General features: G+C 50.0%; 12 protein-coding genes across 12 annotated transcripts; 6 read left to right on the top strand and 6 right to left on the bottom strand.

The window, feature by feature from the left end:
* Positions 1–369: 369 nt before the first annotated feature.
* On the top strand, positions 370–1,356 carry Z520_05904 (uncharacterized protein; the record flags this gene model as incomplete). The annotated part of the gene is made up of 1 exon (XM_016776407.1): positions 370–1,356. One exon carries the CDS (start codon positions 370–372, stop codon positions 1,354–1,356), a length of 987 nt encoding a protein of 328 aa, XP_016632726.1.
* A 685-nt stretch (positions 1,357–2,041) lies between these two features.
* On the top strand, positions 2,042–3,595 carry Z520_05903 (uncharacterized protein; the record flags this gene model as incomplete). The annotated part of the gene is made up of 1 exon (XM_016776406.1): positions 2,042–3,595. One exon carries the CDS (start codon positions 2,042–2,044, stop codon positions 3,593–3,595), a length of 1,554 nt encoding a protein of 517 aa, XP_016632725.1.
* Positions 3,596–4,253: 658 nt separating this feature from the next.
* Z520_05902 (uncharacterized protein) lies at positions 4,254–5,644 on the top strand (the record flags this gene model as incomplete). Its single annotated transcript, XM_016776405.1, has 6 exons — positions 4,254–4,361; positions 4,451–4,533; positions 4,621–4,762; positions 4,844–4,885; positions 4,939–5,551; positions 5,604–5,644. The coding sequence occupies 6 exons, from the start codon at positions 4,254–4,256 to the stop codon at positions 5,642–5,644; spliced, it is 1,029 nt and encodes a 342-aa protein (XP_016632724.1).
* A 324-nt stretch (positions 5,645–5,968) lies between these two features.
* Z520_05901 (uncharacterized protein) lies at positions 5,969–6,841 on the bottom strand (the record flags this gene model as incomplete). The annotated part of the gene is made up of 1 exon (XM_016776404.1): positions 5,969–6,841. One exon carries the CDS (start codon positions 6,839–6,841, stop codon positions 5,969–5,971), a length of 873 nt encoding a protein of 290 aa, XP_016632723.1.
* Positions 6,842–7,678: 837 nt separating this feature from the next.
* Positions 7,679–9,862, top strand: Z520_05900 (uncharacterized protein; the record flags this gene model as incomplete). The annotated part of the gene is made up of 1 exon (XM_016776403.1): positions 7,679–9,862. One exon carries the CDS (start codon positions 7,679–7,681, stop codon positions 9,860–9,862), a length of 2,184 nt encoding a protein of 727 aa, XP_016632722.1.
* Positions 9,863–10,087: 225 nt separating this feature from the next.
* Z520_05899 (uncharacterized protein) lies at positions 10,088–11,035 on the bottom strand (the record flags this gene model as incomplete). The annotated part of the gene is made up of 1 exon (XM_016776402.1): positions 10,088–11,035. The coding sequence occupies one exon, from the start codon at positions 11,033–11,035 to the stop codon at positions 10,088–10,090; it is 948 nt and encodes a 315-aa protein (XP_016632721.1).
* Positions 11,036–12,384: 1,349 nt separating this feature from the next.
* On the top strand, positions 12,385–13,935 carry Z520_05898 (uncharacterized protein; the record flags this gene model as incomplete). Its single annotated transcript, XM_016776401.1, has 4 exons — positions 12,385–12,580; positions 12,641–12,723; positions 12,787–13,673; positions 13,752–13,935. The coding sequence occupies 4 exons, from the start codon at positions 12,385–12,387 to the stop codon at positions 13,933–13,935; spliced, it is 1,350 nt and encodes a 449-aa protein (XP_016632720.1).
* Positions 13,936–14,860: 925 nt separating this feature from the next.
* On the bottom strand, positions 14,861–16,624 carry Z520_05897 (uncharacterized protein; the record flags this gene model as incomplete). The annotated part of the gene is made up of 3 exons (XM_016776400.1): positions 14,861–15,421; positions 15,511–16,194; positions 16,286–16,624. The coding sequence occupies 3 exons, from the start codon at positions 16,622–16,624 to the stop codon at positions 14,861–14,863; spliced, it is 1,584 nt and encodes a 527-aa protein (XP_016632719.1).
* Positions 16,625–17,367: 743 nt separating this feature from the next.
* Z520_05896 (uncharacterized protein) lies at positions 17,368–18,484 on the bottom strand (the record flags this gene model as incomplete). The annotated part of the gene is made up of 3 exons (XM_016776399.1): positions 17,368–17,481; positions 17,551–18,219; positions 18,308–18,484. 3 exons carry the CDS (start codon positions 18,482–18,484, stop codon positions 17,368–17,370), a joined length of 960 nt encoding a protein of 319 aa, XP_016632718.1.
* Positions 18,485–19,356: 872 nt separating this feature from the next.
* Positions 19,357–20,100, bottom strand: Z520_05895 (uncharacterized protein; the record flags this gene model as incomplete). The annotated part of the gene is made up of 1 exon (XM_016776398.1): positions 19,357–20,100. The coding sequence occupies one exon, from the start codon at positions 20,098–20,100 to the stop codon at positions 19,357–19,359; it is 744 nt and encodes a 247-aa protein (XP_016632717.1).
* Positions 20,101–20,943: 843 nt separating this feature from the next.
* Positions 20,944–22,952, bottom strand: Z520_05894 (uncharacterized protein; the record flags this gene model as incomplete). The annotated part of the gene is made up of 6 exons (XM_016776397.1): positions 20,944–21,150; positions 21,224–21,375; positions 21,446–21,567; positions 21,626–21,720; positions 21,787–22,544; positions 22,598–22,952. The coding sequence occupies 6 exons, from the start codon at positions 22,950–22,952 to the stop codon at positions 20,944–20,946; spliced, it is 1,689 nt and encodes a 562-aa protein (XP_016632716.1).
* Positions 22,953–24,276: 1,324 nt separating this feature from the next.
* Z520_05893 (uncharacterized protein) lies at positions 24,277–24,783 on the top strand (the record flags this gene model as incomplete). The annotated part of the gene is made up of 1 exon (XM_016776396.1): positions 24,277–24,783. One exon carries the CDS (start codon positions 24,277–24,279, stop codon positions 24,781–24,783), a length of 507 nt encoding a protein of 168 aa, XP_016632715.1.
* Positions 24,784–25,038: the final 255 nt, after the last annotated feature.

Raw genomic sequence — 25,038 nt, 5'->3', positions numbered from 1 at the left:
GGAAGGCGCCACTGCAGACGGGAGATTGGCACCCGCTCCCGCGGAAAATGATTTCAGTTACAGTGTCATCTGCTTACAACCACTCGGGAGCCCTTTACGGGATTTGTGGAGTCTCCCATTATTCCGCTCCTGCTTTCAATCGCTGTTTGGCCACTACCGTCGGTCGGAATAGTCATTTACGATATGGAAGAAAGATGTGTGTCCGACTTTTCCGCTTCACTTATCATTCACTAATCGCCCATCATGGAAGTAACAAGCACCAATACAACATTCACAATTTAAACTCTCCTAGATAACTTTCGATTGTATCTCTTCACAAAAAATAGCCACTAGAAGCTTCTCCCAAACACTTTGAAGAATCCCTCGACGATGTTGGTCCAGAGGTCCCTCAAGTTTAAGCCACTTCATGCTACATTTGCCGCTGAAGTGGAGGGCGTTGAATTTTCAAAGCCCATATCGGATTCTGTGATTGCAGAAATTCAGGATGGCATTGACAAATATGGCGTTCTCGTCTTCCGGAACGCAAACATGGATAACGACACTCACGTTTCTTTCACACGGCGGTTCGGCGAGCTGGATTCAATGCCCTTTATTCGTCGCCGAGGTCGATTCCCTGATCAGCCGCACATTTTCGACGTTTCCAACCTGGATGACTCTGGAGAAATCGTCAAGACCACCGACCGAGTTACCTCAATGTTGAAGAAGGGCAACGAGCTATGGCATGCCGATATGCAGTATCATCCACGAAGGGACAAATATTCACTCCTCCGAGCAGTAGAGATCCCACCCAAGGGTTCGGGTGGTGAGACTGAGTTTGCAGACTCCCGGACAGCCTATGAAGATCTCAGCCAAGAATGGAAGAACAAACTTGAGAACTTGGTATGTGATTGTTCTCTGATTCATAATCGTCGAATGGCGGCACCGGATCTGTATAAAGATGTGGATCCATACGACTGGTCTATCTCCCATTTCAAGGCAGTCTATCCGCACGAGGGGAGCGGACGGAAAAATCTGTATGTTACCAGTTACGTTTATAGGTTCCAAGGTTATTCGATTGAAGAAAGCCAGGAGATGAGAGAGGAACTGATCGCACACGGTACCCGGCCAAAATACGTGTACAAGGTTGCTTGGGAGCAGCCTGGAGATGCAGTCATGTGGGACAACACAGCAGTCTGGCATCGGGCACTAGATGCATCAGAGTATATATTCAAGTATCGAAGAGACATGCGGCGGACCAACACATACGACAATGGGCCGTATGCATGGGGGGAGAACGAGGTCGGGAAGGACTGGAAGGTGCAACTCCCAAAGGATCCTTTGGCACATGAGAGTCAGCTCAATCGATTAGTTGGGTAGATAGGCTGAGCGAACATATGTTGCCCCAATTTTAGCTCTTACCTCCGCCTAATCACTCCCGTATTGGGGGCTTGGGGATTATTCGACTATATTCAACGCATTCTTGGCCGCCTCTAGAAAGAAATCCCGCACCAGTTCTATATTATTCAGACTACCAATATGTTCCTCACTCCTTAACAGGCTTCAAATTCACGCACTGACTCTATCAAAGTACCATGACCAAGACAAATTCCAAACTCTAGAAGCGTAAATGATGGCAATAATTTGTGAGAGAAAGAGAACTAATGGGGGCACTGAAGGCAAGAAAAGCTTGAGCACTGGCGTATTCACAGCGATTGGAGTCAGTCGCATTGCCTTTCAAGCTTGTGTAAGATTATTCGCTTTTTCGGGAACTCTGTATTGGCTTCCGCATGAGCACGGCAGTTTTTGGTCATCGCTTTATTGGAACAACAATATGCGGAATGTGGAAAACGGAAAGCGGAAACAACCTACGATGTCCTCCGTACCTGGATCCAGAACACTATGGTTTTTGTTCGAGGGAGCATCATTTTTCTGGGTCATTTTAATACTTTCAACACTTTTTGTCGTGACGATATCTTGTCCCTTCTCAAGCTCGCCTCCAGCATCTCTCTTCACACCATTCGACACACCTATTGTTACTCAGGATAAACAAGGAAAAAACACAATGGGTCGACTTCTTCCTGGTATCACTGCCTATAACTGGGCCCTTGTGATGCTCCTTGCCACTGGCCCTATGGCATGTGGTTATGCAATGTCATGTCTCAGTGGCGCGATCGGGCAGCATGGCTTCTATGTGTCCATGGGCTACACAGACGACCCTAGCGACTCTGGTTATCAGCGCACGTCAGATTTCCTCAGCGCAGCCTCAGGTACCTTTATCGGAGGAGCCTCGGTCGGGGCTGTTATAGCTGCTTGGGCTGCAGATGCGTTGGGCCGTAAGCTCAGTCTGCAACTGACTACACTGGTCTATATGCTCGGAGGATCCCTTCAAAGTGGTGCTGTCAACCCGGCCATGTTCCTTGCGGCACGAGTCTTGTCCGGCATTGGCATGGGCTCCCTGCTGGCCGTGGCGCCCATGTATCAGGCTGAACTCTCACCCCCAGAATCTCGCGGGTTCCTGGTGGCAATGACTGGCTTTATGTTTGCGATTGGCAACTCACTTTCCTGCTGGATCAATGTCGGCACCTATTTCAAAGGTGTCCATGATCCTGAATCCGGATTCGCTTGGCGGTTTCCCTTGGCCGTTCAACTATTGCCTACCTTGATCTTACTGCTTGGATCTCCCATTCTTCCGGCATCTCCCCGCTGGCTCATTATGAAGGAGCACCATGAAGAAGCAGAAGCTGTCATCCGCCGGCTCCATGGACATTTAGGAGATCAAGCAGGGGAATACGCCAAGCGCGAATTCAACCAAATGTCCAAGCAGATCGCGTTCGATTCGAGCGTTTCGAAACAGATTGGTCCATTTCCCATTATACGGACAGCTTCCAATCGAAAACGGGTCTTCCTGGCTTTCAATCTGCTTTGGGGCACTCAATTCCTAGGCCTGACAACAGTTGGCATCTATGGAGTTTTAGTATACCAACAGCTAGGCATGACAGGCCCAATGCCACTGATTCTACAGGCAATCTGGGTCAGCATTACGATGCCAGGTAACTTCATCAACGCAGCCCTTGTCGACCGAGTCGGCCGTCGTCCTTTGCTCCTGATCGGCATATGCGGCATCCTCACGTGTGTGATACTGAACTGCACTCTTCAAGGCCTATATCTAGAGCCAAACTTTAGACCGGGGCTGAAGGCATCCATTTTCCTGACGTTCTTGATGATCTGCTTCTGGTCCACATGCATCGATGCCACTCAGTTTGTCTATATCTCCGAAATCTTCCCGAGCTATATCCGCGCACAGGGGCAGGCGGTCGGCACCTTAGGATTGACACTGTCAAACGTTATACTTCTGGTCGCCGCTCCGATCGCCTTGGATGCCATTCATTGGAAGTTTTACCTCGTCAACATATCCTGGACCATCTTGTTTATACTAACAATTTTCTTCCTCTACCCCGAGACCAGTGGGAAGTCGATCGAGGACCTCAGCGCCATCTTCGGAGACGTCGTAGTCGTCAGTTTTGAAGATGCATTTTTGGAAGATAAAGAGGATATCCAAGGTGATCGCAAGGCATCCGTGCTCGACACATACCAGGAAATTGAGATTTTCAAATGATATTATAAAATATGGATGAGAGTGATGAGATACGAAGCTAAGTCATCTTTCCATAAATAGGGTGGACTTTCCCGACCATTCAGGGGCAAGGTTTCGGGTGGAAAGATGGGTGAACAGGCGAAAGCGCAAGGAAAATAGAGGCAAGAAGTAGGAAAAAGGAGGTACCCTTGCCATCCAGGATAGCTCGACCAGTAAACAGCCTCACTCTCCGTGATGGATAAGTATGAGCCAGTGCATCAAGCGAGCGACCTCAAAGGAAGGAGCTTATGGTGTGCCGATGTCGACTTGAGGTCTAAGCAGAAAGGATAGCGTGGTCCGCAGGGTTAAGTGTGGTCCCAATCAATTGTTATTCCGCAACATGAAATTGCATTAGTATGTGGATCAGTATTCGGAAAGGCTTTATGTAAAAGTGTCGGTATATGCAGAAATATACCAACTCGCTGATTACAGTCTGGCCGTATGTTCCGTCTTCCGCAGCGAGATCCACGCCAACTGCGGCTAACAATACTTACCAGGCGCGTGACCGATCTGCGCAGCGAAGCCATTGTGCAACGTTGTGGCTCTTCAAATATGGGAATGAAAACTTTGGATTTTCGCATTTTCACCTCATAGATCATCTTTGAGACTACTCAATCATCGAATACTAGCGGTACTTATAATGGCAGCGTGGGATCCAGATTCAGACAACTTGCCAAAGCTCAAAGAGCTACCCCGGATACCCGGTGCGCCAGAGTATGCCGCCTGGTTCTGGGGTCCAGCCGATGAGGTAAGGACCTCCAGTTTCCTTTTCTTTTTGTCTCGGTCAAATTTTTTCTTTATTTCGCTTCAGAATGTGAACTAACAACATCACAATAGTTGGGACGACTGAATCTGCTTACTCCAAGGAGAGTTATCGAAGCCTCAAAACTGGTTCAGACGGGAGAAAGGACGTGCTTGAAGTGAGCGAGATTTGAGGGCTACAACCATAGCCCTCAACTTCATTGAACAGTCTGAATGGAAGGTTAACGTCTGGTTTTGGATCAAAGTTTGCCTGCCGAGTGGCCAGAGCCACCGTTTTTCGGACGTGCCCCTTTCAAACATACCGTTCTGAAAGTTCGGCCGTACGCATTTGACGATTTGTATGAGTTAAACACTCAGAGCGGTTCCCAATGGGACGGATTTCGTCATGTAAGTCCACACAAGAACCCCTTCTGACCTCTCTGCAGGCCCTTTTTGCTACGGTAAAACATTTCTAACCGAGTCAAACAGGCAGGCATTAAGCATAATGAGGGGTTTATATGGTACAACAATGTACTGTGCCACTTTGAACACGTGCGAAAGGGACAAAGCCTAATGTGCCTTAGACGACGGTCGAGCAAATTGAAGATAAATCTGGCCGAATCGGCACCAGCGCGTGGGGTCATAGAGGTATCGGTACGATATGCCTTTGCTTTCAGTTACGAGCATTACTTGAGCTGACAAACATGGGAAATCAAGTCGGAAGAGGAGTCCTTATCGACTTTTACGACTTCTGTGGGAAGTCTTACGACCCATTCACGCCCCGGAAGATCACAGCTGAAGAGATCAAATCCTGTGCGAAGGCGCAAGGCGTGGAGTTCAAGTACGGTGATATTTTCATTGTAAGAACCGGCTTTTCCGAGGCGTACAGGAAGCTCGACCAGAAGCAACGGGAGGACATGGGCGCAAAAGCCTACCTTGAGTTACAATTTGCCGGTCTCTCTCGCGCCCATGACATGGTTGAATTGCTCCACGACAACTATTTCAGCGCGGTGGCCAGTGATGCACCTTCGTTCGAAACGTGGCCAATGGACGAGCCGGAGCATCTTCATCACTGGCTGCTTCCTCTCTGGGGATGTCCTATCGGCGAGCTGTGGGATCTGGAACAATTAGCTGAGTTGTGCAAGAAACACAAGCGGCACACTTTCTTCCTCTGCAGCAGCCCGGCGAATGTGAAAGGTCAGTCAGTCCGTGCACCTAGCATAGATATGTGCTCTGACAAACAAACCAGGAGGAGTCGGCAGCCACTCCAACGTCGTCGCCATCTTCTGATCAGCTGAGCTCGTCAATCGCATTCGAGAGCTTACATGGTGCCTTGAGACTCCCGAGAGATATCTGTTGTCAAGTGAAGTTCAAAGAGAAGATGAAAGGTCCATATGGAATCACGCCAGCGCGAGACCCTTGGAAACATTTGACATACTGTTGTCACCACCATGCTGTAGAAGTGTCACTTGATACTGCCATTATAAAGTCGGGAGCCCCAAGAAGCCCAATGCTTCGGCAGTAATGGGAATAAGCGCCAAGCGTCCCCGGGGTGATCAGGATTTCAACCTAGAAAAGGATCTCATTGTGGCAGCTATCCTATGCTCAATTGGCTTAGAGATTGCTAGTTCTCGCGGCGTTTACTCCCCGTTGACACTGCTGCAAAGTCGCCTTAGCACCAGCAGCCAGAAAATTGGGCTCCTGACCCGTTAGTAGGAATTTGAAACCCATCTCCACCTTTCGTTTAGCAGATGCTTCAGTCGCACCAACTGTGCCGACGACTACATTGTTCCTCTTCCCTGCCTCAAGAATCCTCTGCAATGCACTGATATAGGCAGGCTCTTCACCGTCACCACCCTGCAGCCCCATAGATTGACGGAGGTCGTAAGGCCCGACAAAACATGCTGTTACTCCCGGAACTCTCAATATTGCCTCGGCGTTCTGCACACCCTCCATAGACTCAATCATGGGGATGATTGCCACCTCCTTCGCGCGTTCTTTCATATATTTTGTGACATCGGCTGCGGGGTCGATATCGGCATATGGCGCGAGAAAGGGCCCGAAGCTGCGTTGACCTCGTGGTGGATAGACGGCACGTTGAATGATGTTTTCGCATTCTTGTGCAGTGGTCACCATAGGAATGATGATGCCAGCAGCCCCGGAATCCAAAGCCCACTTGACCCACTCTACGCCGTGCGCAGGGGTGCGTATTACTGGAACACATTGTCCACCTGATGCTGTTACCACCGCCTGGACCAGGCTTGACGCTTCTCGTGCCGACATAGGGGCATGTTCCATGTCGATGAGCACCCAATCAAACCCGACTCTTGCGGTGATTTGTGCGCAAAACGTGTTACCAATGGTAACAGCAGCTCCAACGAGGTTCCCCCTCTCCTTGAGAAGGCCACTGAATGATTGAAGCCTTGCAGCAGAGGCTGCTGGCCTAGGCGTCTGTCTGCTCCCAATATCAGCGGCTCCGCAAGACATGCATTGTTGTAGGAACTATGGGGAATTGCAACAGGAGGACTTGCCCTTCAGAAGTATACATCAAGTCGTGACGCAACTGTAAAGAGAGCTGAGTTGTTGGGAGTCGAACACGCCAGAGATGAATTGACCGTTGAAAAGGAGTCACGCCGCCGTTCTTGGAGCATCCTTTTCACGGTGGCTCTTCCTGCATCTTCCCGGGTTGCTTGGTAAAGGGAGTCGTCGTGACTAACGTGGAAAGGTCTGGCACTCAGCAACCAATAACCTTGTTGGCAGACAAACAAACGGAGAAGCCAAGGTAAACATGCGGAGAGGGGTTTGCTCAGAAGAAAGGCAGAGTTGGATGATTCCGGCCCTCAAGCTTCTGTGGATTCAAGTCGTAGGTGCCAAAGAATTCCGCTTATTGAGAGGCTAAAGCATGCCGATATCCGGCACTCGGTGGCCCCGCAGATCTTTCAGTGGTATAGACCGGTCCCAAACGGAGCATTCGGACGGCGAAAGGACTCTAATCTCGCCGCCCTTGTTCCATCTGCCCTTTTCCTGGCGCTTGTCAGGCTGATCGAGAACCAATCCAAGACTTTCCCCGGGACTCGTTTCTTGCGAGGGCTTCCTCCCACAGACGCAGCAAACTTACCCTCCCTCGCAACTGCGCTGCATCCCCCGCCACTCCACATTCACCTCCATGCGGGGAGCCAAGCTTGAGGGGGCCATTTCCCGTGGCTCATGCAGGACGGCAAAACTGATCGAGATGAGTTTTGTGGAAAGAGCAACGAGGTTGTCAACTCACTATCCTGTCTCGACAGCGACCCCTGAGACCACCCTTGAGCGAATTTCACGACCATGACTGCATCGGGCGCCAACGCCGTCAGAGTCCGCGACAAATACACTTCGCGAGCTTGTAATGAGTGTCAACGCCGTAAGAGGAAGTGCAGCGGCGAAAAGGTATGCCGAAACTGTCGCCATTGTGGTACTGAATGTGTATTTTCAGAGCCACGGGGCACCAGGCATTCGAGGACATCGAACTTGCTGGCGCCAAATGTTAATCCAACCGACTGGGTCAATGTCGACAGTCGAGCCAATCCTGGCCCTAGCCATAGCACTGCGGTTGCGAGAGACGATGCTCCGGAGCCAGTGGCTGTAGCCACGCAAGGACCACAGCCAAACGGCAGGACTGGACTGAACGAGCCAGAAAGAGCCTCAACACAGCCTCCAAGCGACCAGCAATTCATGGGCCAGATACTCTCACCCAACGAACCAATGTTCGGGGACAACCAGGGCCAGACTCCTCTAAGCACCATCGACGCGGAGACGTCGTCTCCTCGAGAAAGCGTTTTTGAACGCAACACCAATTTTATGACTGGTACCGCTTTTTTCCAGCAGATCGATCTTCTCGACCGTTCTGTGACTCGAGCACAAGGGACAGACCTCATCAAAGTGGGTGGTTTCCTGGGAAGCTCGACCTTTGAACCAAACACTTCGGTAGCCGACATCTACCGCGACATAGATCAAACTGTCGATCAGGCACGGGTTGAAGACCCGACCAAGATCCATAGGTCCCTGGACATGTTCTTTGCGAACGTGCAGCCACATTACCCTTGTATGAATGAGGGCTACCTGCGTGCACAATTCTCCGCGTTTGTTGCAAATGACTCGAATAGTCTTACCAAGAACGGCTCAGTGCAACTGGCCGCCTTGCTCCAGTTCATCATGGCAGTGGTGAGTATATTATGCGACAGCTCCACCCAGGGTCAATACCTCCCCGGCTGGAAGGAGTTCTGTCGTGGTGACAAGCTCCTCAGCCACGCCACCTGGCTAGAGAGAGCCAACATTGTGACGATTCAAACACTGCTTGTGAAAACACTATATTTTATGTATGCAGGCCTTTTGAACTCGGCCTACGACACAATGGGAACGGCAGTGCGGTTGTGTTTTCAGTTGGGTCTACATAATGAGCCCTCATGGGGTGAGGATTGCAAGTTTTACGACAGAACGTACCGGCAGCGAGTTTTCTGGTCGGTCTTTTGTCTTAACCACAACGTTGCTCAGACGCGTGGTGTGCCTGAGCTGCTCCGGGAGTCAGATATCAATGTTGGTTTGCCCAAATGCGTCGATGATCGAATGCTCTACCCGGATTGTCCCTCGTTGCCTGAGATGCCTACAACCTCTCCAGTTCCCTACCTATTGGAAACGATCAAGTTGACAAGGCTCTCTTCAGAGGTTTGGGAGGCCATGTTTGGGGCACGTGCAAAGAAACCGGTCAGCCAGGACCTTCTTGCTGCTATGGACAACAAGGTTATTGAATTATCTCGAGAGATTCCCTCTTCCCTTCGGTGGCCTCAAGTTGCAGCATCTCAGCAAATGTACGACGGAGCACCTTCTTTTATACAACAGCAAGGCTTTATTCTGCATCTACGGATTCTATACCTACGAATGTTGTTGCGTCGAGAGGAAATGATTAGCCTCACCTACGGGAGAAAGACTGCGCAGCTCTGCATCGACATTGCCACCGAGGTCGTGGCTGCTGTCGAAACATGCTATACAACCCAGAGATCGAAACGCTGCGAAAGACATGCTTACTTGCATCATCTAACCGGTGCTCTGGTTCCCATGATCTGCATTATAGTAAAGCAGAACAACTCAGAGGATTTGACTCGGCCGGCCATAAATCTCCTGAACAAGTCCCTAAAGGTTATGGAGTCTTTCTCTCAAGGTTCCTTCCTCGCTCGGCGTATCTTGCAGCAACTACGTCGGCCTATCAAAGTGGCCCGGGATACTATCGAGTCTCTGTGGCCTCAAAATGTCCGGGGTGCCGCAGCATCGCATCCGATTACAACGGCATTTGGGCCAGCGCAGAATACGATTTGGAATGGCAGCAATGTCAGTTCCAACAACGATTGGGATCTTTCTCTGCCAGCTATTTATCAGGATCCATTTCAAGATCCCCTGCAGAAGACTTCAGACATGCCTTTCTTGTGGGATGATAGCAGTGTGGACCTTTGGAACAATTTCAACTGGTCAGGATGATATGCTACCTAATGATTTGCAGTGGATTGTGCCTCTACTGGTTCTTTGTGAGTATCGTCAATATCATCCGTACGAGTCGAAGGCTCGACTTTACAGTGGAACCTGTCCACCCTTCTCCACTCGAGATCAATTTCTGTTATGCCCTTCTCTTTGGGATCTCTACTATCATAAAGATGCCTCAACACTCCAGATGCTGCCCAAGTCACGACCAGGGCTACTATTTCTTCATGTTGACAACCTCAGATCACCCGGCACCTTTTGGTCAGTGAAACCCCAGGGCACTCCGATAGTGTACTTTGGATCAGTGACCACCATATGCTCGTTCTGCATCAAAAGGGGAATCTTCTTATCTTCCAGGTGCCGCCGAACCTTTGCAAGGTCTTTCACCTTCCAAGTGAGCGCGTGATATGTGTCAAAGGGGGCATTGAACTTCAGATCTTCTGCCGCAAACGAGCCTGCACGAGTAGGCACAGCAACTTCATAGACACCATCTCCGAGAGAAATGTAAGTGCTGTCGGTCTCCAAGAGTTCATTACGACCTTGATGGATGATCCTGCCCTTCAAGATACCGATGAGGAAATTGAAGGCTTTGACTGGATTGGCCGAGAGGATTGTGTGATGAGAGCAGAACTCCAGTGCCAGAGGATCGTTCTCTGCCACGGGAGGGAGTTTCCAGCCTGGTTCAGCTCGGGGGTCAGGAGGGCCCGTCGCGCTGACCGGATAGATCTGGTATCGTAGCCCAGCACTTTCGGGAAGGGTAAAGAAGAGCGTTGCGTTCTTGAACCCTGTGATAGGTGGTTTTTTGAGACTGCCCAGCCGATTCGCCTGGTCGGTGCTGCGGATCCCGTGGTCAATGCACACCTTGTAAATCTCGTCTGCGCCGTCCACGGCTAGGCCGAAGCAGAAAAGGTGTCCTGGCTCGTCGACGTCCTCCAGGGACTGCCGCCCCTCGACGACGTACTTCGTGGGATCCACGCAGTCGAACATGACCTCGCGGATCATGGTCAGGATTGAGTAGTCGCGTGGGTATGTGGGACACTCTTCCTTCGGGGGCAGGTTCGCCTCTACAGGCGTGCTCTCCAAGTTGAACACATCCTGGAAGAACTTCTCGCACGCTTTCAGGTCCGTCACCTTGTGCGTGGGGTGCCACATATATCGAACTTCGTATGCCATGATGATGGAGTAGCTCCTTTCCCACTGGTACGCTGTCGTATTTTTGTGTGGCAGAGTGTAAGTGATTGAAGGTAGTCCTACTCCTCTGAAATCATGCCCAAACTTCGACCCAAGCATATAAAGTACTACTTCCTTTATGGTGTGTCTCCGCGCGGATATAGTGTAGCGGAGACGCATGAGCCTTGTGAGGTTTGCGCATTCTACCCCGAGTGGAATTGACCATAAGTGCCGGGCAGCCGGGGGTCGCACTGGAAAATGGTACCTAGGTAGGATAATACAGCATTGTCACATTTACGAAGCCAGATGGAAAGAAGCGCCGAAGCAATGAGAGACCATAATTCTTCTATCTATTTTGTAAGATGGGTGTTACCACAAATGACTTTGCGCTCGTTTCATTCACAGCTTATGAGTCTCTATTCTAATACGAGCCTTCGTGATGGATATGAGTGCTGCCGCTCACTGGGTATCTCGCGCTATATTTCAGATGATGACGTCCTGTTGTGAGACTTGGGCGGGCTACGCTCACTACTCTGTTCACACAGAGTCTCACTCGATATCCAAGTCCCTGAGACATAACCTGCCAGCTGATATCATTCGCAAAGCCGGAGAACCAGCCAAACGACTGGTCCAGAACAACTCTACGTGCACCTTCAACAGTAGTGGTCGGCTGTCACGAACGTGATGTTCTAAAACACAGTGACGAGACCAGGCGGTGCTGTCACCTGCACGGCAACACAACTATGTGGATCTGCGCACATTCAAAACACAGAGCTGTGCAGGCTGCACGGTGGAAGCTAAGTATTGCTCTCGGTCATGCGGCAGCGAAACAGTCAAGCCCAATCCTCTCGCTGATGTGGCCAGAGCAACCATGTGCCGCCATTGGTGCACAATCCGCCAATTGCTTATTCCGCCTGATTCCGCTTCCACTTCCCCTTCCGCTTCCGCCATGTTTCGTCCTGATTGGACTACAAGGAGTTTGCGGGATGCTGACTTTCAAGCGGACCACATCCAACAGGGCTGGGAGGGAGTAAACCAACATCGGGTGCGAAGTTCAAGCCAGAAACCCAGCTGCAAAGTCTCTTTGTCCTCGGGGACTAAGCCGGAGTTCAGATTGCCTGAAGGCGTTGCCATTGGAAGATCAGAGGTAGGACACATGGGACACGCTTTGGATCTCCGTCTAAGTATCACAGGTCAAAGGTAATTGGTATACCACCACAGCTGTACTGAACATGCAGATATTCCTCGACTTCTTTCATTGCATTGAGATGAGTGACACAGAGCCTATCCCCCTGAATCAGTCGCACCAGAAAACAATCTGTCCAATGGATTTATGCTTGATGCAAGACAGAATGTCAATGTATCGAACGGCAAATGAACAAGAGAATTCCAATCCAAGAGTAATAGCGCACATCTCAATACCATACGATGATTCCGATGGACCTTCCAGCCCAGAAAGTTCCTTGTTGCCCACATTTGATCCCGACACACCTGACCCGAGCGTCAATCATAACTACTTTGAAATCCAAGATCTGCTTTTCAACTCAGGTATGTCTGTTGGACATCCTACACATGGTAGGGCGTGATCAGTTGACAATCTACTAATAGTTGGCTTGGAAAATGTCTATCCTTGCTGGCAGAAGCTTCAGAAGAGATCTGTAGGACTCAGACTTGATGACGGCGTTCAAACGGTGGGATACGAAATCCACTCCATCACACCTAGTCAAGAGGATGCATGGGCTAAGGTCAACTAGTGTGAAGCGCCCCTGTTATCGAAACGCCTTCAGGATGAACTAATTCAAGCATACTTTGGGCAAGTCCACCCAATCTGCCCTGCAATAGATCAATCAAGGTTTCTCCAGTGGTATGAAGCCCCGGAACGAAATGACCACGGTCAGCCACAACTCATGCGACTACTATTGTTGTCAATATTATTTGCAGCCCTATCCCATATTGATGAAGACTTACTCCGAGGAGAGCCATGTGGATCGGTCAAGCGCGCGCAGAAATCCCTTTTTTCTTCTGCCCAGAGTGTCTATCACCGTCTCGAAACCGAATTCGTGGGCACAGAAGGAATTGCTCAAAGTGCCCTGCTCTTGAGCTACTGGAGCCCATACGATTCTACCCAGGAGGTCAACAGCTTCTGGGTGGACGAAGCAATCCGCCACGCTGTAGTTGGAGGGATGTCGGATCCAACTTCGACACATCGCAAGAGGATTATTTGGTGGTGCTGCATGATACGCAACCGCATGATCTCGCTGGGGCTGCGCCGCTTCAATAGGTTGAATAGGCGGCCAGAGGGTCGTCTGCCTGAGCTGACTGACTTCGCGGACGATGAAAGTTCAGGATGCCTTTTAATATCCGTTGAAGCAAAACTTTACTTTACACGAGCATTCGTCCTCCTGTGTAAGCTGACAAAAATCATGGTGGAATCAGTGCGGCTGAAGTACCGAGACTACAACTGTACCTGGTTCTTCCCTGGGGACCAGCAGGCGTTGGATATCCTGGAGGAAGTCGGCCAGCTGGACGAGAAGTTGAAGATTTGGGGCGTCAATTTTGCTCAACTTTATGCCGCAGTTCAAGACTTGAAGGTCCCCAGTACTGATCTCGTCATTTTTCATCTCATTGGACTAATGCATCAGTGAGTCTACTATACCCAAACTTCCTTGAGACTCCATTATCGATTGGCTCCAGAATCTTAACTCTTGTCCGTTTCCAGGTTCGCTATTTCGATACTATACGAGCCATTTCTCAGACTATCGGCCAGCCGCAGCTCGCATCTGGCGTGGTTTGTAAAGGATCTGGCTCTCCTCAAGATCAAAGAGTCATCGAGGAATACAGCAGCTATCACCGCGTCAATGCTTCGATTTGCGAACCCGAAAGACCTCTCAATCATTGTGTAAGGTGACCCATGTATCTATCTCAAGGGGGAGAACTTGCCCAAAAAGTCCATGTCTTCATGAGGTAAAGCGAGAAATCTGACGTGGTGTAAACGTGACAGGCCACCATGGATAATCTTGCCTATTGCTTTGCATCTTATCCAACTTAGCAAGCCCCAGGACCTCGAGATCAGGACCGACATCACCCAGCAACTTGGATACTTGATGCGGACGTTGCATACCCTGACGTGCAGATTCGAAGGTGCCCACTTTATCATCAAGATCGTGAACGCCATCATTGTGCTGGTCAGGAACTCGACAGAAGAAGAAGTTCCCTCGAGCAACAAATCCTTTGCCCGGTTGGGAACGTCGCATGACCACATCTCGGGTGCCCGTTGCCCCCGCCTTAGGCAGGAGGAGGTGGTCGCCCACGTGCTGGAAATGATACAAAATGGACTTGCAAATGAAATTGTCCAGACCTAATATTGAGTGTTTGAGAAGGTTCCTGACACACCAAGCATGCGATTACTTCCTTGCCTGTTTCATCCTCGAAAATATCCCAATTGCCCGGCAGTAATTGCATTGTCGTGACAGACTCCGTCCTCTAGTAAGTTACCTCTACGAGGTATCGATCTCTTCACCGGCAGGGAGAAAACGTGCAAGGTTGCTAGTGACTTAAGTTGTGGATGTAAAACCTCCAGAAAGCTCTGTATACAACGGTAGTAAGGAGAAAAAATCACTTAAAACCGCTATGCGGTGTTTCTTGAGCATAAGCAAAAGCATTCCGCAGGGTCATCCGAAGCTTTCGCCAAAGTTGGCAAGGCTGCAACAACAAGGGGCTCGGCTAGGGGGGTGCATCAACTCGAAACTTAGATGGCTCACAGCCCGAATTGACTTTTCCGCCCCTACTCAGCGTCGAGAAAAACATTATTTGCTGAACAGCAGTAAGCTACACAACTATGTCCAAGTGCTCTGCGACCGACTTCTCTTCGCCTCCTACGTGAATTTTCCCTGTAATCCTATGACTGTCTGCGTCCAACACAATGTCTTCCTGGCGAACGACCACAAGATCCGTGTCCCCAAAGAGCAGCGCAACTTCCTCCAGACTCTTTCCCTGCGTGTCGGGGAAAAAGTAGTAGATAATTGGGGCGTTGATAGCTGTAATACAGATAAAGACCAAGAAAAATCTCCACTGGATATTGGCGATTGCAGAGGAAGCCGACTGAGTCCATAAAATGCTGACGACGCAAAAGGTGACGACGTTAATGGTAGCCCCTTTGGCCCGGAGATGCGTAGGCCAGAACTCGGCGCTCCAGTAGGCGCAAGGGCCCTCGGTGAGCGCGGCGCTGAGAACAAGGTATAGGTAGACCAGGGCGACACCAGCTATCTGGGCCGACTTGTTACTAGAATTGGCAAACTGGGCCGAAACAGCCGTATAGCATGACAGAACAATGACCATTCCTGAAAGGCCAACCGCAACCATGGTAGGTCGTCGAAATTTCTCCGTGAACTATAAGGTCTGTTAACGGGGGTCTTTGGAGAGACTTCGGGCCTAGTTCTCTTGCAGCACGATAAGTCGCAGTGGCTGGGGGCACTCACGAAGATTGCAGCAAACAAACCAGGCATGACGGCAGCTAGTTGACCGGCTTGAAGGAGCTGCTGTTTCAACGCATCAAATCCCAATGCCTCGTATAGTTGAGTCGCGTAGAGAACGATGGTTAGATTGCCACTAGAGAGCACTGAGAACACGACAAATACTGTCATAAGCATCCGTTTGCGCAAGGATGGCCTTCGGAAGATTTCTGCCCAAGACGATGGTAGAGTGCGATCCAGTTCGATCTGTTTCTTCATTTGAAATGCTTCAATCTCCGCAAATCGTGTATCTCCAGATGAGGAATGAAGTTTTCGAATGATATTCCGGGCTTCTCCCTCTTTGCCTTTCATTAGGAGATATCGTGGAGACTCGGGAACCCACCAAAGCCCACAAAGGAGACAAATTGCTGGTACGGCTCCGATCGCTTGCGGTCCTCTCCACGTTGCTAAGGATGTGTGGCTTACGTTGACGTAAAAGCCAACGCCGACGTAACTAGCCAGGAGGTAGCCCGTACTTACGCCGACGGCGTGAAATTGGGCGAAGGCACCTCTCACTTCGGGCGGTACGCACTCTGTTATCCACACGGGAATAGTCATTGACAAAATCAGAGCCCCAAAGCCGCTGACGAATCGAAATACAATGAACATTGCAATGTGGACCGAGCCTGCACACAGCGCCGCTGAAACCACCTGTAAGTTATTGTCAGACTCAAATCGTGATGGGAAGCTGCCACGATGAAGTTGGAAAAGCCACAAGAATGTGCAGCGGGAAATACCTTACAATGATTGCACCTCCGATATAGATGGAAGTCTTTCGACCAAATCGATCCCCGATCCAGTGGCTGGATAAGGCTCCGAAGACGCCACCAGTATAGTAAAGTGAAGTTGCCGCACCGAGCAGGGCAGCGGAATTGGTGTCGTTCAGCTTCATGTATTGATAGAAGCTGGGTTGTGCAATCGTGTTTCCAATGATTCCTGCTGAGTAGGCGTAGGAGATGGAGCCGAGACACATAACAACCACGCTGAAAATTGTCCGTAGGCGGAAGTGCCTCTTGCCTTCGACTTCAGAGGCAATTGGGCCAATGGCATCTTGATTGGCATCTTTAGTATTGGTTTTCATCTTTTCTATATTGCAGACAAGTGTAGTGGAAGAATGCAGCTCCTTCTCCTCTGCGCGTAATGTGGTAGGCGATGTCGAGCCTTTTACCAAGATCTATCTGATTAGGAGTTTGCAGAGAAGTGGTCGATACCAGAAAGTGTTGGGGAAATCTATTCCATTCAAATGTTTATTCTGCAGTTAGAGACACAAGTGTCGAGTAGACGAAGGGCCAGAGCTCTCCGAAGACGGTCTAGATCTGCTGTCTCTGAAGCTATATTCGATTTGTCTGACTCTGCCTCAGCCAGCCTGCTGAGATTAACGTTTGAGCGGAACGGAATAAAAAGAGCGATGAAATATGCTTGATTTCCGCCCTTGCCAGCGCAAGCCTTGCGGAAACCGTTTGATCCAAAGTTACCGTGGCGCAGCGGCCCCCTGGAAAGCCGAAGATGAAATTTGAGGTTGGAAGACGACAAAAGGTTAGTGGCAGACTTGTATTTGAACCAAAAAGCCACAGACCCAAGCGGAGACCTAGATTCGGACACGGGAAGACCAATGTCATGTTGACATCTTTGCCTGCCTTGGATGCTCTCGTGTTGAACACGCCCGAGTATTCCTAACTTTCTACACGTAGCTTAACTCAGCGCTGCATCAGAACAGATGAATCGGCTTTTCAAGAATCAAGTCCCCTTCGCTAATATGTAGACTTGGTACGCCAGCTGACATCTTGATCCTTGCCGATCTTCATCCCTCGTTTCCATGAAAGCTCATCCCAGTACCTTTGCCACATACCCTCCATCCTCAACGCCGCCTAGTTTAGTCGTCAAAAGATTTTTGTCGAGTATCTCTTGTTTTCGTTCCAAGATCTCGTTCACATCCCACTATGTCCCTTTGATTAGCCTCGCCCCCTGTCACACAGAGTTTCTGCGAAAAGGGATGTCAAATCTTACATTTGCCGTAGTGTATCTTCCGCTCATGAATTGAGCTTGGTCGCTGGCAGCCCAGTTGATGACCCCTCCCGCCAGTTCGTTCGTGTCCACAGCATAGTAGCGGTATATATCCTCGAGGATATCTGTGACGAAGATTCCTGGATGAACCGCGACGGCTTGCACCTGGACCTCGTCGTTGCTCTCTGCATGCGCGTACGCAGCCAGCTGGTTGATGATAAGCTTAGAGAATGAATATGCAGATTGACCCGGGTTGACAATATAGCTTATGCCTGAACTGACATAGACGATCTTTCTTCTGACGGGCTTTTCAGGAGACGTCGTAGGTTGGTTCAAGAAATATTTTGTCAGCAGTAGAGATCCGCGGATGTTGGTTGTCAGGTCATTATCCCACCATTTCTCGACGTCGCAGGTAGCAATCCACTGATCGGCAGCGGTCTTCGAAACTGCGTTGCTGACGAGAACATCTACACCTTCTGGATAGTGCTCTGATATGGTCTTGAAGGCCTGAGCTATAGAAGATTCTCGGCTTATGTCAAGGTCTAGGGGTAGCACCTCGACAGAGGGATTGATGCTTTTAATTTTGGCCGTGGTGTCCACGAGGTTGGCTGATTTGCGAGCCGTAATGATGATCGCACGAGCTCCTGCAACGGCAAAGACCGGCGCGAGAGCCTGTCAGGTTAAGCAGTTGTTAGACAGAATTGAGTCGCCTGCAACATCTGGTCCAGGTATGGACGGTTCCGCGATGGAGAAGACTTACATCTCTCCCTATACCTTTCGATGCTCCCGTTACCATGATAACCTTGCCTTTTTGTGATAGATCTGTCCGCGCCGGATCTATTGTTGGATACACATCGCGATATATCCCTCTAGTGAAGCTTCCGTAGACGCTCAGGTCATGAGGTGTCGTGCCACCCAGGTGAACTCGCTGGGTCATGACGGGTGCTTGGGAAGCCTCAGGATTCAATTTGCCGGGTAGTCCTGTCAAAGAGAAAAGCACGCCGTACGAGGATTGCCACAGATTGCCCTATATCTGCAGTCTGGTAACGGGACGAGACTTGCTTTTCTCCGTTTTAGAGCCCTTCCCGCTGTTCAAGTGTGGCATTGGATTCTCGGGGGCCAAAGCGTGGCGACCAGAAGAGTTTCCCCGTTGATCACCGAGTTCCGCTTTGCGGCGCTGCTTCCGCCGCTTGGAATATCGAGAAAAGAGCCTCCACAGGAGAGTAGCCCGGAGAGAGAGAAGGGACAGTCTCAAAGAGGCTTCTTCAAAGCCGCATGATGATGCGCCAGCCATGGGTATTGGAGTTGTATGTCCGCTCTGACGACCGCAGAATATGTGCAGTGGTAGATATTGAGTTGAGGGCAGGATACTGTATCTTACGACAGAGTTAAGGAAAGAAAGGGAATATCAGATACTACCACCATAGTTTGCATGCAGATCAAGTACTTCCATTCAATGTTCTTGAGCCTATGGGAGGCATAAATAAGAATACTGAGCATTCAGAATGCAGATGATCGGATGAAAGAGCGTGGTTTGGAGGATAGAAGTCCTGCAGACGCAGGGAACAATTAACCTTCCTTAAGGTTTGGGGAGCTTGTTCGCTTAATCCAAGGCAGGACAAAGCTCGCTTTTAAGGGCAATAGTGCCGCAGGATAATTACCTAGGTAGAGAAGCCCCCTCCCAACAGAACTAGTACCATGTACCTGTTTTGACTCTCTACGCAGTGGAACCTCCCATATTTTGCAATTCGAACACCTTATCCCTTAGATTCATAACATAGTCTATCTTTGATGCGGCTTCTTGCTTGGCTAGGCTGTAGCTCGCCATTGATTTCTGAAACTGTTCAGACTAGCTATAAGACTCAACAGAGAAGTTATGCCAGCATTCATGCCCGGAATACCCTTAGGGTAAAAGCTGCTGTGAACAGCAACCGGAAACCAGCACGCCGTGATCATGAATTGATTCCACCATCTTCGATTGAAATCCTGCTGCTCTTGGGCAGTCTTCTTTACATGCTGCCTCTTCTCAATCTCGGCCTCGCGCCACAGCCGGAGGAATTCGCTCACCACGCCCACACACCAAGCGCGGCAACTCCAAGCTATCCATCTAGCAATCCCACCTCGCCTTTCGATAACGGATGAGGGTAATATGCCTTTGCCATGTAGATGGCAGATATTCTCCATGGCCTGGAAGATGATATAGGCATTGCATTGAAGAAGTACCAGGCGATGAAGAATGGGGTCCATTTCCCTCAAGGCCTCCTTTGATGCCAGGGACCTGAGCCTGATGTACAGGGGAATGAGCCCTGTGAGACGTTGGCTTTTACGCCAGTCTGAGATAAGTGAACTGAGAGGTGTGAGTGTCGACGAGATCGAAGGTGCCGTGGCAAGTGTATTAGGCAATCCTTTCCATCGCGTGCGCCGTAGAAGTCGATCGATCACCTCGAAGCGTGTTGAAGATCGTACAGAAATGTATGCCGCGAGGTTAGCTGAGAAATTGATGGTCGCAAGAAGTGCACCAAGACCAGCAGTAGTTTGGATCAATCTGTCCATGGTAAGCGGGTGTTTCTCTCAAGCTCCATCAACCGTCATGCATCGGGTGAAAGAAACCAAACCCACTTGCTCATACGCACGACTATCTGGTCGCTTCTTGAGATGTTGCCTTCGGATATTGTAGGAATTGGGCCTGGCTTGACCGAATCAACGCTATTCTTCTCCGTCCTCTGAGCATCTGAATGCGTTGAGTTATCTGGCTCCGCGCCAGCCATCTTTTCGTTTGGCAAGGACACTTTCGTTTCAATGAAGAGACATGAATAACCAGCCAGGTAGCCCCTTCTGATGTGAACATCTACCACGAATCCCTAGTATTACTCATAGGAGGGAAGGATTCGGCCTCTCGGTAGATAGTCATCATCTAACCGAGGCTTCGGGGTTCAAATTTCTGATGGACAGGCACCCAGGGGCTGGTGCGCTGGCCTGCGGAAAGGGAACTTAGCCTGATTATGTTTAAGGTGGTTAGTTGAAGATGGTGCTACCCTTGCAGCCAATTAGCAGCAGGAATATCACTCTGAAGAGGGAGCTAACCAAGGCTTCCTGCCCGTGAGAAAGCGATCGGCACTTGTTATCCGCCCTCACGCCCCAAACTCCTCCCTTCGACACTCTCTGCTCCTTTGCTGTCCAGGCTCCCCTTTCCACCCCACGCCAGCACCTACATTCTCATCCTTCCACGTCATGCGCCGTCTCATTACATCTGAGCAGATGATAGTGAGTCCGAGTAAGCAAACCAGGTCATCGACGAGGTGTCCATTTGCCTTCCCACCTCGGAAAGCGGAAGGCTGCACGAGTCGCAGTAAGCCCTCGCCAATTCCAATGTACAGGATACTCCTATGGGGACATTCAAAGCTTCGCCACTTGAGGGTTCCATTTCTGAATATCAGGATGATCAGTCTCAAAGAGCTCTTTCTTGAGCAATAACTTCGGAATCTTCATGTTTGCCGTTTTTCGCAGCTCGGGCACGACGCGCAAAATCGTAGGGAGCTTGTAATTGGATAGACTCGACCTCAGGCTGTTGCGGAGTTCCTCTAAGCTTAGACTGTCATAGCCCTAGAGAGTTCGAGTGAGATCAGCGTTTTGCTATTGATTGACAGTGTGCAGGATCGGGAAGTGGATGGACGACACGTACTTCCTTCAAGACCACCGCGGCAGCAACTCTCTGGCCCAATTCGTGATCGTCCACGCCGACCACGATCGCCTCTCCCACCTTGGGGTGCGTGAGAATCTCGCGCTCGATATCTAGTGCCGAGACTTTATATCCGCCGGTTTTGAGGACTAGGGAATAGTGGGTTCAGCAGGAGACTCCAGAGAAGACAGGACATGCGCAGAGTCAGGAAGAACTTACGGTCCACTGACTTCCGGCCTTTGATGAAATAGTGATCGCCGATCCTTTCGGCGACGTCTCCCGTCTTGAAGTATCCCTCGGGCGTGAGGGAGTCTCGCGTGCCTTCGATGTTGTTGATATACCTTTTGGAAATGTTATCCTTAAGTAGGTTCATCCTTCAGCCTCGAGCTTCTCACTTACTTGGAAAACATTAGCGGTGTTCGAGAAAACACTTCACCCTCGTTGTCGTTCTCAAGATATGACTCGACACCGGGGTTCTTCACGCCAACGGATCCCTTGAACAACCTTGTCAGAACTACAGGCACACAGCATTTTGCCAGTCAGAGATATGATGTACTTACCAGGACAAGCTTCGTACCGGGATAGTTGGCATACGGATTGCCAAATTCCGTTCCGCCATATCTCTCCAAAATCCGCCGTCCAAAAAGCAGTGTCCACTGCGACGACACATTCGTGGGCAAGGATGATGTTCCAACATGGAACTGCTCGATGCTGGCCATGGCGACTCTGTGGCTCTCCTTTTCACCAGGTTCGAGTTTCGACAATTCATCCTCCCAGAACTTGAGCAGTCGGACATATATCGTAGGAACTGCTGATATCGATTTTATACCGCCCAAGCGTATGCGATCCCAGACAGCCGCAGCATTAAACTTGGGCTGTGTGAATTCCACACAGCCGCCGCCAAGGATGGTCGGAATTGTGTTCAGCACAAGACCAGTCGCATGGTGCGTTGGGAGCATCTGAAGTATGACGTACCCTTGTCGGATGTCGTTCTTCCAAATCTGCAGCATCGAGTGCACTATAATATTATACCGACGCATGACTGCTCCCTTTGGCTTGCCTGTGCTTCCGGACGTGAAAATCAGAGCACCAGGTTTGTTCAGGTCTCGAATCTTGCGTATGGAGAATCTCATTTGTCGTGGGTCCATGATTTTCTGGGCGCCCAAAAAGCCCATCGAGATAGGTCTATACTCTTGCGCGACATTTGCCTTTCCTGTTAATTGGGCTGCCAAGCTTTGAAAGGCCGGAGAGTGCACCACAGCGTGCGCTGTACAGGTCGTCACAAAGTGAAGGGCTTCATCTAGGGTGATATATGGACCTATGAGCGTCAGTCTCTTTCTTTCTGGCCTCTTGCCACACCGGGGAGGTTACTCGTAGGCACGACGATTCCTCCAATAGCCAAAATGGCAAAATATGCCATAACGAATTCGTAGCCACGCGCAAAGACCACGAATCCAACTTCTTCGTCCCTCTGTAGCTTCTCAACCGTTCTTGGGTGCAGCTGTTCGAGAATCCTGACCTTTAGAGAAACAATGGCGCTGAGCAATTGCTTGTGAGTGATTTCCAAATCCAGGTGGCGCTCCTTAATCACTGTCGTATTTTGATGGCATGCTAGATAATGAAGTCGGTGGAAGAGTATATCGTGAGGCAGTGTGTCTGGATCATCCTTGACGTCGACCAAGTCTGTTCGATCAAAGCTGGACGGATCCAGCTGTCCTTCTTTCATCATACTTAGACTGCTTCAAAATGTCTCTGCGTTTCAGGACCAGATGTGAAATGAGATCTTAGGGTTCTATTTCGCGGTGGAAGAATGGCGGACACAATTCTCAAAGATCGTCGTTGGTGGTTTCGAATAGCAAGTTCTTGTTGATCTACGTAGTTCAAGCAGATGATACCAATATTTGACTTACTGCTATTGATCTCTTAGCTAAGCAAAGCCATTGTGACGGATATAATCCTCTCCGAGCAGCTGTGCTAGGAAACATAGGACCTCTGTACACCTGAATTTCCCGAAGGATCTCATAAGCATTGGCCCGGAGGGAAGTAGCATTGGCACACCGAGGCGTTTTGGCACAACAAAGGGAGAGCGGAGCTTTAGGACGACCAGAACGCGAACCCGATAAGGTTTAAATCAGATAGCCGAACATGAAGATACCAAATCGAGTAATTAGCCTTACTTTTGGGGATAAATTTTGGAGTTGACCGAGGAAACATTGCCTTCGGCGATTGCTTTCGGCGATGGCCATGCAGCACGTGGAGAGGCGGATGTTTCGTTTCGCCGTAGCGCTCATTGCGCAGAAAGCCATACATTTCGGCTTCTCGATCTGGCGCTTCTCTCTGAGCCTCCTCAAGGCACTGGCCTGGATTTGGCTAGAATCAGTTGTCTCCCTGTCAGTGACAAGTCCAGTCATTTATTTCCACTCCTAAAATGTCACTCTGAGGCACGTATGCATAATGTCAGGAGCATAGGACGACTTGTTGAGAAAGCAAATCCACAGGAGCCACAGATGGATGCTTGGGCCGTTGTTGAGCATAGGCAACCGCTGCAGGCTATTCAGCTTCCCATCCCGGATCTTAAAGATTCGGAAGTGTTGATCGAAGTGACCCATTCCGGCATTTGTCACACCGATTTGCATTTCTGGGAAGGGTTTTATGATCTTGGAGGAGGCAAGAAGTTGAGTGTGGCAGACCGCTGAATCAAGTTGCCAAGAGCGATGGGACACGAGGTTCTTGGAAATGTTGCGAAGTTGGGCCCAAACGCCACAGGGTTGACACTAGGAGACCGCCGTATAGTTTTCCCTTGGCTTGGATGCGGCCAGTGCAGGACATGCGAGGCTGGAGATGAAAATCTTTGCGACAAGCCGCAAAGCATAGGCATCTTCCGTGATGGCGGAATGGCGAGCTATGTTGTGGTGAGGGATCCAAAATACCTTTTCGACCCCGGCAGCCTAGATCCGTCTGTGGCATGCACTTATGGTTGTTCTGGGACGACGATATTGAGTGCCGTTCGAAAGTTATTTCCCCTCGTCCCTGACAGACCAGTAGTGGTGATGGGTGCCGGGGGTCTTGGTCTGTCTGCCTTTTCTATTCTCAGAGCAGTGGCTCATCGGGCCGTGATCAGTATAGATATCAACCCTGAAAGTCGAGAAGCGGCACTGAAAGCTGGTGCGGTGGCTACTATTGATGGAAGAGCTCAAAATGCGCGAGACCAGCTCTTTGCTGTCACCGGTGGGCCTGTATTCTCTGTCCTGGACTGCGTCAATAGCTCCGACACGGCGACATTTGCGTTTTCGATACTTGCAAAGGGAGGGAGAATGGTGCAGGTGGGTTTGCTGGGTGGAGAACTCAATCTTTCACTTGTCGGACTGGTTGCAAGAGAAGCGACCATTATGGGCAGCACAACTGGCAATATTGGACATATGGAAGAGCTTGTTCGGCTGGCTAAGGAAGGCCGTCTAGCCCCTATCCCAGTCACAGCCATACCGCGAGCTCGAGCACACGAAGCTTTGATGCTGTTGAGGGATGGAAAGGTCACCGGAAGACTGGTTTTGACATGACACCAGACGTTACAATCCTTGAGACAGCTATTGCCTGCATAGCTTGCCTTGGTTATCATCCTATTGCAGGAAAAGATGGCGAGCGTGAGAGCTGAAATGGTTTTGAGAAAAGACACGAATGTTTTTCTCATTGTTGATACTTGATCGATTCACACCTTGAGCTTCAACGTGCTGCGCAGTGCCAATTTAAGTCGCATGACCTTCGTGTCTTAAATGAACACTGCACTCTAGAGTGTAATCTCTACAGCAAAAATT

This window comes from Fonsecaea multimorphosa (genome assembly GCF_000836435.1).
Source record: "Fonsecaea multimorphosa CBS 102226 unplaced genomic scaffold supercont1.10, whole genome shotgun sequence".
Taxonomy (NCBI): Eukaryota; Fungi; Ascomycota; class Eurotiomycetes; order Chaetothyriales; family Herpotrichiellaceae; genus Fonsecaea; species Fonsecaea multimorphosa.
Note: the sequence above shows the minus strand (reverse complement) of the source record. Positions and strands in the feature narration are given on the sequence as shown.